This window comes from Sinocyclocheilus anshuiensis, unplaced genomic scaffold (assembly GCF_001515605.1).
Source record: "Sinocyclocheilus anshuiensis isolate Anshui unplaced genomic scaffold, SAMN03320099.WGS_v1.1 scaffold1272, whole genome shotgun sequence".
NCBI classification, from domain to species: domain Eukaryota; kingdom Metazoa; phylum Chordata; class Actinopteri; order Cypriniformes; family Cyprinidae; genus Sinocyclocheilus; species Sinocyclocheilus anshuiensis.
In genome coordinates, this window is record NW_015547713.1 from 595,009 (window position 1) to 605,486 (window position 10,478).

Consider the following 10,478-nt stretch of genomic DNA (forward strand, 5'->3'; position numbering starts at 1 on the left):
CGGCTAACGCTAATATAATGAGCATTAGAATGAAGTTTCTTTATTAACTATTTAGTGCTCCTATAACTTTTGTTTTATTAGGTTAAAAAAAACACGAGGACATGATGATATTTACTATTTTTAAACACCAGAGGCTTTTAAATTAATTGTGAATCTAAAATATGCGTGTTAGAGAATGTACAAATGGTTAACATTGTTTGTGTCATATCAGTCAGAAAAGCAGTTCTGGGCTTTTTTTCTTTTTTTTTTAGCTAACTTAGTTGTTATTCTTGGCTGAATAACTCTAGGTTTTCAAAAGCCCTTTAAAATTAAATATATACACAGTTTGAATTACATGAAAGTATAGTCCAATTTTTTAATTAGCATGTTTTTGTGTTTTGCTTTGGTACCGAGAACCATGGATTTTCACTGGTATTGGTACCGAATACTGAAATTTTGGTACCGTGTTCAGTATTTTGCAGTGTGCTTTTGATGCCAGTTGTTTCCTTCATCGCTCACATCAAGATTGGTTTCCCTGATGGTGCTTTTCATATGAAATGGTTTTTCATCTGCTTTTTTTTCTGAACTCTGAGGACTCGGTTAATATCAAGCAGCATCAGCTGGTGTCTAGTTGCATGAGCTGAGAACATTATTAATGTCTAAAAATAAAACTGACTGGCCTTCCCCAGTTGGTGTTCTCTGTTGTCGCAGGTGTCTATGTGCAGTGATTAGGCACTTCATATGTTTTTTGTGTGCATGTTTTTGCACGCAACTTCCTTGTTCAGTAACACACACCTTTCTTCTCAGACAGTGAGTCTTTTATGTAGCTGTCTGACCTTTGTTTCAATAGGACTCTTTACTTTGTGTAAGCACAGAAGGAGTGCACATAGTGGTCTGGGGTGATGGGACAAATGAAGGCAGAGTGTTTCTTTTCCTCATGAATCTACTGCCCTCAAACAAGTATGTGCTACAAATCTGTATCTTTCAGTTCCTGCTGGAGCATCAGTTATAGCACACAGACGCCACAAACATACAAAAAAAACCCTTAGGCCCTGCCTCAAAACTTAAATAGTCCTCATTGTTTTGGTCCCCTTGGGTTCAGGTCAGCAATCACAGGATGTTATTAGACCACTGAATGGCTTTGGTGTGTGTTATTCAGTATACAGTATACAATATATATATATATATATATATATATATATATATATATATATATATATGTATACAGACAGACACAGACACACACACATATATATATATACAGTGGTGTGAAAAAGTGTTGGCCCCCTTCCTGATTTCTTATTTTTTTGCATGTTTGTCACAAGGGGGCAAACACTTTTTCACACAGGGCCATGTAGTTTTGGATTTTGTTTTCCCTTAATAATAAAAACCTTCATTTAAAAACTGCATGTTGTGTTTACTTGTGTTATCTTTGACTAATATTTAAATTTGTTTGATGATCTGAAAAATGCAAAAAAATAAGAAATCAGGACCACTGTACTCACACCACTGTGTGTATATATATATATATATATATATGTATGTATGTATGTATGTATGTATGTATGTATGTGTATATATAACTTGCTCAAAAATGGCTTTAAAGTGTGAAATTTTGCTTGGTAAATTTGACTTGTGCTGTTATTTCTTTAAAATAAATGGTAAATGCTTTCAAATTTTGTTATTTAATACACTCTAAAAAACACGGGGTTAAAAACAACCCAATTTGCATTATTTTTAGCCCAAGGGCTGGATAAATATAGGACAGAAGGCATGTTGGGTTAATTTTACCCAACAAATTGGGTTGTTTATTTAACCCAGCATAATCGGTTGATTCATTATTACTAGCTTATTTTTTACTTAATAAATGAATGAATGTTTACCAATTAACTTGAATCCTCTAAACTACTGGTTTGCATGATAACTTCCATAATTTTCCTATATATCATTTTTACAGTAAAGCATATTTTATATTGTTTTTAATACGTAGGCCATACATATTGGCTACATTTAAACTCGTTTAACAAACATTAAAACTGCTAACTTCAGACTGCCGCCCTGCGTTTCACTCATAGCCGAAATATTCTGTGACTGACACCATAACCTGCCCATAAACAAACAGTAGATAGCTCTGAGGACATATTTTAACATCCAAAGGCATCAATGAAAAGACCAATGCGACACTCACACCTGTATGCCTGTATGTTGCTTTGCATAAAATTGTACGATATACAGCACAGTAATGATTTTTAAATAAAATAAAATGTACACAAACCTGTATTTTACTGTAGAAATGCATCAATTCGATGGTGCTTAGAACTGCTCTCTCCTGAAGAGGATGCAAAAACCCTGCGATAAATAACTCCGGGTTACGCTGGGTTACGTCTGACCCAGGAGCTGGGTAACACAAAAACTACCCAAACACTGGAAAAAATAACTTTAAAAAAAGTCTGTAGAGTGTTTCATTTGCACATTTGATTTATAAATTATTTATTACAAATAAATGCATTTAAACTGCTCTGTTTATTAGCTTTTAAAAAAATGTAGGTGAATTTAATAATTAAATAAGTCACTATTTAAATTGGCAAATAGACATATGTAATTAAAACTGTTTAAGTCATGTTTAAGTTGTTAAATGTAGCAAAAATAAACTTTTTTTTAAATGCATTTATAAGTTTGAATTTTTATTGATTCAAAAACAGTGGGGACATAATTATGGATTATAATGACTTGTACTGTCTTTTTACGTGTTGCATTGCACCGCGTAAAACCATGTCTGCATTTGTGATCGGAGAAATGACAAACAACAAGCCCTATTCTACACTGCCCAAAAAACTCGCTTTAAATATATAAAATATAAAAACTCTTTAAATATAAAAAACGTACTTACAGTCTTTGAGTCAGAACAGCCGGCATTGTAGTCTACTCTCCCAGGATCAGTAAACGGTCCTCCATAAAATGTGCTGCACACATCTGAATATTTGGGTTGAAGTGTTCTGGAACAGTGTTGTAAATACAACTTAACCACTGATTTCTAGTCGTGTCCATTTTTGGAAGACCAAACAAAGTAGTTTCACTTTCACAGCGAAACAGCGTCACACACGGTGGCCTAGAGTGAGCGGCGGCAGCAGCCTACAGTGAGCAGAGGCCGGGGGCTAGCGTGAGGAATGGCCGGAGGGTTAGAGTGAGCAGAGGCGGGTGGGCTTGAGAAAGACGCGGCCGGTGATTTCGACGAAGGAGCGTCTGGAAGAACATGTGACGACTCCGGGCTGGACTCCGCTTCGTCCACGGTGAAAGCCGATCCGGCGATCCACTGCGCAAAATTGTAGTATTTCCTCGGCAACCAGCACAGATCAACTCCAGGCATGATGAAGCAGATATCATCCTCTTTTGGAAGGCCAAACAAAGTAGTTTCGCTTTCACAACGAAACACACAGCGCCTTCACGACATGGCGGCGGCAACAACAATACTACAGCGAGAATAAAAGTTACGCCTTCTTTCTTTGCGAACATTTGGGCGGTGTTATGCAAATCTTCCCACATCGTGACGTAGATATGTGGGGGCGTGTTAGAACGAGCCGTTTTAGGTAGGTGTGGCTGACTCTTAACTTTTATAAAGAATATCTCTTTGAATTTGAGACTTCAGTTTTTGCAACTTTACAGATCTTCTTTATGCACCAAGAGCTTGTAACACTCCAAAGAGAAAGGAACAATTGAAATCGCATCATATGACCCCTTTAAAGCTTTTAAAGTCACGTTTAAATTGTTAAATGTAACAATAAAATAAGTAACTCATTTTTAAATGCAACTTCTATTGATTGATTTTTGTTTTTCCTTTCTTTTTTTAATTACTACATTTATTCATTCCTGTTATGTGTTCAGCAGGGCATTGAAAGGCTTAAACAAACCATTTGAGATTAGTTAGGGTTGGACTGTGTATGTGCACGCCATGTTAGCGAATCGATCTTGGATTACATTATGCTGTAAATATTTTGTTTACAGCATAAAATATGCATCCAGGCTTGAGTATTGTCCAGTTTTGAGGTTAAAATAACCCAAGTTTTGCATAATGACTTGTAGAGCCCTGGCATCAAGTGCACTGTGACAACAAACCGTCGGATAGAGCTGCATCTGACGGCTTGACAAAAAAAAAAAGCACTTCAGTCACCGAGGGGCGTAGTGGTGATGGCATCTGTTGATGACTTGCTACAGTTCTACTGCAGACTTCACAGATTGAGCCATTGTTTCTTTATAAGGGAACTGCATTTGAAGTTCATCCACAGCTGACAGACAGAGCGCCACAGATGGACTCGTACACTAAAGCAGCCCTTTGTTTGGCCACAACCCATTTGTCTTTGTCTAGAGCTGGAGAGAGTGTGTTTGAGGCATTGTCCTGTCGCCGCCAAATGCATTTATATTTGAAGTACTCAGACGGTGAAATTGGTTGTTTGATTTATTTTGCTTGGATTGATCTTTTTGATGTTCCAAAGAGCCGTGAATGTCAGAGATGTTGTCTCTAAATGTCTTCGTATTGTTATAGTGTCAGTATCTCAATGAGAGTTTCAGTGTCTTTGTTTGTGTACGCCTTTTGTTGCAACTTTCGATTGAATTGGCAAAGGCATGATCTATCAGTAACTTGATTGTGATTGTTATAATAGTGTGCTGAGTTCTCTGTTGAGTTGCCTGAAGGAAGCCATCAGGTGAATAAAGGCCCTTTCACATGATTTGTCAACGTTTTCCAGCACGTTGAATTAGATGGAGTTAAACGTCGAGCTACAGTTCAAGCGTTGAAACATCAATGATCAAATTATTTCAACCAGATCTTTCAGTGAACAGCAGGGCCGTTTTTTTTTTTTCTGGACTCCTTTTTAATGGTTAAATAAAATTGTATTAATCAAAAAGCATGTCTAATTAATTAAAATCATGAAACTTAAACAATTTAACATCAATTTATTAAAAGTTTAACAAAAATTACATGTTTAGGGCCCTATGAAATGTTTTATTTTTTCCAACCTTATGTTTTATTGTTACCAAATTAGGATTTAGCATGTCTAATTATTTGAAAACATAAAAACAAGTTTAATTTATTCTTACAATAGCCTTATGATTTTTTGCTCAGAAATTCTGTGTTGTTTATTTAAATTTTTAAGGCATCAAATTTAAGGCAATATTCATTTAATCTATCTTTTAAGTAATGAAAATTAAACTAATTTACTCAATGAAACGGTCAAATGCTGATGAAGTGACTCTCAGAGCAGTTCTGGAGATGTTGTTCGTGTATTTATGTCCTCAATTTAGTGAGACGGCAGACGCTAAAATCACCGCAAGCGTCACGCGCACTTCAGTACAAGTGGTAAACAAAACCGCGCGTCTGCACCATTCATTAACACAGAGACACAAATAATTAATATTTAAATAGTCATTTTGCGGCTTAATATTTACAAATACTAGTGGGAGTGGGAGTGTGCTCACTTGTGTGTGCGCGTGTGCGCATCGGGGCGGAACTCCGCTGTGCGTGATACAGAGAGCGCGACCATAACGTAGAGACCGAAATTACATGCTGTAGTGTAAATAAGATAAATAACGTAAGGCTATTTAGTTTGTTTAATAAAAGAACAACAACGTTGTGTAGTATGGATTCGCTCTCTTTCTATGAGGGGATTTTTGGGTTTCATTTGGTTTTGAAAACCTTATACCATTTTCAAGAAGTTTAAATTTAATGACTCTGGAAAAAGTCATGTGGTTGTCAATTATTAATAAGCAGTGAAGCAGTTTTGTAAAAGCTTTAATAACAAAATGTTGTGCCTAATGTCTTTTTGCATTATAAAAAATACGGTTTTCTTTTTTTACTTTAGGCCCACCCAAAACGAACACATTGAGAAATTAAAAAAAAACATGCTCAACTTTTAAAGGCACGTTTTAAAGCAATCATTTTGAGTATGATCTGTATTTTTAATGCAAATTTGAATGAATTAATAGATAGCCTTATGTCATGTTTAAAAGCTTGTTCACAGCGAGGACGATAACTATAACTCTAAATATAATAATTATCTTAATTCTTTGAGAAGTCCACACCACAAATATAACAATATAATACAGCCAATCAGAATTCACCCAAGCATTAAAGTGGCAGACTACATAACTGCAGTGCATGCTTATAATAAACAGAATCTTATCACCCGTTGATGTGGTCGCTAATATAGTTATTGTTATAGTTATTTGTAGTTATTTTTCTTGGTGTGAATGGGCCTTAAGTGGTCCAGACTGCAATTATATAATATTACTTTCTAGTGTCACCATGAATGAACTGTTTAATCCAAATGTAAGAATCAGAAATGACAAAGCTCACACAGTCATATAGGATGATTTACCATTTTTGTCCGTAGGTAGAACATGCTGTGTGCTTACCCTGGTGTCAGTGATAGAGTTTAAAATACTGCAGCATATCTGGCTATACAGTGATCTCTTGCTGGGCCAGATTTGTTTCTGATCCATCTGTTCATCAGTGGTCAGAGCAGAACCCGCAGCCTGTGGCTGTACAGGTCATTTTAGCCGAACAGTCCCAGCAGGGACGGAAACGGTCCAGAGCCACTGGCACGGTGCATAACAACGGCTGCTCGGTGCCTCAGGTGTACTGCTGCACACTCCGCAGCAGATTGGAGCTCTCCGAGGAGCCATTATTAGATAAAACATCTCACATTACCTTCTCGAAATGCACCCCTGCTATCTGTGCAAGCTAGAGCAAGAAATCATGCCTCTTCCATTTTCTCAAATGTGTTGTCAATTTCATAAAATTGACCTATTAAAGTGGTTTGCTTCTTGCCACTGCAAACTGTTGCATTTTTTTGTGGTGACATCCCCAGGGAATGAAGGGCTAATGGAAGTTTTGCTTAAACTTTATCTTTCATTTCATTTACAGCTGTACTTACAATTTCTGATTTAAGATTAGGTAGTGCATGCCACTGCAAACCGCTCATGCAGTGGGTTTTTATGCTATTTAGTTATTGAACATTCTGTAGCAATTGTTAATTATGTCCCTTGTGTTTTGACAGTTGGGGCTCGGGGGGCAGATTTTGGCTGCGATAAACCAATTTTTCTCAGTCTGTGGGCCACCCACGCTGCTAAATTGATTTAATGTTAATAGGCTCGGCCACTTCTCCCAAACTCTGTTGACTTTCTGCTGCTCACCACCAGAGCACAAAGTCTCTAAGCATCTCACACTCTGCACATTAGTGCCTCACGATTACAGAAAAGTTGTAATCAATTAAAGAGTCCACACATCTTTAAAACTATTTTTTGTGATTATTGAAATGTGCACAGAATTTCAGGGACAAATTCAGGGATATCTGTGTGCCAGGTCTCCACTGGTTTTCCCAACTGTTGCCAGTGGTGACTAGATTATGAGCCATTGTCAGAAATGTTAATTTTTTGTCACATTTGTGACTATTTTAGTCATAGTCTGAAACCCTGTATGCCAGTCCCGCTATGACCATTCACCCTAAAATTGAATAATCAGTCCATTTATTTAAATTTTTCTATTGTAGCATAATACACAATAAATATTTGAGATGATATGATATGATGAAATAATTTTCATTTTGTGGTAAGCTAATCCTTTAAAATTGTGTTCACACTTTTTTTTCACACGTACATTTGAGTTTGAGTTTGAAACCAAATTCATTTTGTCCCCCTTTTCTTCAGAACACTCTTGTCAATCTGAATCATGTGGTTCTTTTGTGTGAAATTATGATAGACTTTTCATTTTGGGGTGAACTAATTCTTCAAAATTGTGTTCACACTTGGTACATTTGAATGAATTTGAAACCAAATTCAGTTTGTCCCCCTTTTCTTCAGAACACTCTTGTCAATCTGAATCATGTGGTTCTTTTGTGTGAAATTATTATAGACTTTTCATTTTGGGGTGAACTAATTCTTCAAAATTGTGTTCACACTTGGTACATTTGAATGAGTTTGAAACCAAATTCAGTTTGCCCCCCTTTCCTTCAGAACACTCTTGTCAATCTGAATCAATTGGCTCTTTTTGTGAAATTATGATAGACTTTTCTTTTTGATGTGAACTAAACCTTCAAAATTGTGTTTAGTTGGTACTTTTGCTTGAGTTTGAAACCAAATTCAGTTTGTCCCCCTTTGCTTCAGAACACTATTGTCATTTCGAATCATGTTGTTATTTTTTGTATGCCATGATGACAGAATGTTCCTTTTGGGTTGAACTAATCCTTTATAGCTATGTTCACACTTTGTACATTTGATTTAGTCGAGAATGTTTTTAAACCGAATCATGCAATTCTTTTGTGTGCAACCAAGTTTAGATGACAGCTTTTATTCACACTAATCAAAGTAAATAAATCTGTTGAAATCAGGTCCACACCAAAACCACCTGTGTGAAAGTGTCTCACCACCATAGGAAAATGAGCCTACACAGTATATTGAGAATCATAAATACTGAACACAAATGCAAATAAAAACAAGTGCCAAATTCTTGGTTGTCATTGTAGGTATGTAGACCTTAACATGCACTTACAGACTCTGTCAGACTCCCTTCCTGAGGCAATGAAAGCTCTGTGATGTTTTCTTTTCCTCTTCACTATTCTAGTGAATTAAACAGTCTGTTGGAAATGCTGATGACATTTTTACCCTCTTCCCGGTAGATATCTGGAGTCTAGGGGTCATCCTCTTCATGCTGGTGTGTGGTCAGCCCCCTTTCCAGGAGGCCAACGACAGCGAGACCCTCACTATGATCATGGACTGCAAATACACTGTACCTGCCCATGTCTCCAACGCCTGCAAAGAGTAAGTTACTGCCTTAACCTCTGTCTCAGCCCCAGTCAGATCATCTCTGGCATTTCCTGCAGCTTGAAGGTTGACATTTTTTCCTTTAGGCTATTGAGACACAATGGCTTTCTGGAGCCTTTCACTGTACATTCATTATCTATAAAGCCAGACAGAGTAATGTTGACATGGATGTTAATAAGCTACCTCAGACAGACAATCGTGCTTCTTTTCTTCTGTGACTAGTTTGGAAAGGTATTATGTGGGACTGTCATGATTATATTTTGGCAGGCCATTAATTGTCATACAAATAATTGCAAATAATGATTTAATTTTGCTCACATCAGTTACAGTGAAACCATACAAGAATTTTCCGGGTCTAATGTAAGTTGAACTCATATGACAACATTTGTGGCATAAATTGTAGCATTACCATCAAAAATAATTGACTCTCCCCCCTTTTTTTTAAACCAAAAAGTTGTGCATACAGTGGACATAAACCAGACCAGAGTTGTGAAAGATTTCAAATCGAGAATGTGAGATTTGCTCCATGTTACAATTTGCATGTGTGTCCCTTTATCTTAACCTTGCATATATTGGGAGAATTTACGCTGTCAGTATTTATTTATTTTTTTTACTAAAGATTATAATTTAAGATAAATGCTGTTCATTTGAATTTTGTATTGATCAAAGAATCTAAAAAAAAATGTATCTCGGTTTTCAACATTGATAATAATAATTTTTTCTTGATCACCAAATCAGCATATTAGAATGCTTTCTGAAGGATCATGTGACACTGAAGACTGGAGTAATTGCTGCTGAACATTCATCTTTGCCATCCCAGGAATTAAATACGGTTAAAAATATAAATTAAATTGTATAATAATATGCAGAATGAGACCTTATGTGTCCCTAAGGTGTCAGGGTGCTTGTGATTGGTTTACCGAGAGTCAGAGTTTGCGTTAAATGTGATAGGCTGCCGTAGCCAGACTGATCATAGTGTGTCAAACAGCACAGTTATGTAACCGATAAGCTCCAGGCATGAGCCAGAACTGACCTCTCATTCACTCACAATTTCCCCCCATCCACTCCAAACTGTGTCGTTTAGCTCACACTACTAGCTATCTCTTGCGGTTTGTCCTCAGGAACTTGCATGTCAGGCCAGTGTGTGTTTGTTTTCCAGTTCTTTGTCCACGCTTTGTGAGCACACATGTTTAGTGTTAACATCTTTCAGAACTACTGCAAACAGCTAAAATTAGACTCTGCTTATAGCAGAGCTTAAATAGAAAGTCTGTTCACAGAGAAACAGTGCAGAACACACACACACGCATGTTCACGTCCAGCTGGTGGACACGCTACAATCTGGTCCAAAATGGTTTGTGTGCTTTGCATGCCCTGCCACCATTTGAGCAGAAATGTATCTTGGAACATCATCTTTTGAACAGTCTTTGCAGATGTGTGTTTTTGGCAATATATGCAAATTAGTTACATGTTCAGTTAGTTACATATTTACATGGCGATTCATTGCAGTTAATTGCATGTAATGGTATTTGCTCCCAAATAATTCAGAAAATTAGATTTCTTAAAAATTACTGAAAGATATTTCAAAGGCTTTGAGTCATTGAATAGCCATTGCGAAAATTGTCTTTATAAGTGCATATATATATATATATATATATATATATATATATATATATGTTTTATCTTAA

General features: G+C 36.5%; 1 protein-coding gene across 1 annotated transcript in view; it reads left to right on the forward strand.

Moving 5' to 3' along the window:
* Positions 1-10,478, forward strand: part of LOC107704097 (SNF-related serine/threonine-protein kinase-like) — a 56,638-nt gene that overhangs the window by 24,294 nt on the left and 21,866 nt on the right. Inside the window, exon 3 of the mRNA XM_016506944.1 lies at positions 8,649-8,790. Within this exon, the coding sequence (XP_016362430.1) occupies positions 8,649-8,790 (142 nt within the window). The remainder of the gene's footprint in view (positions 1-8,648; positions 8,791-10,478) is intronic.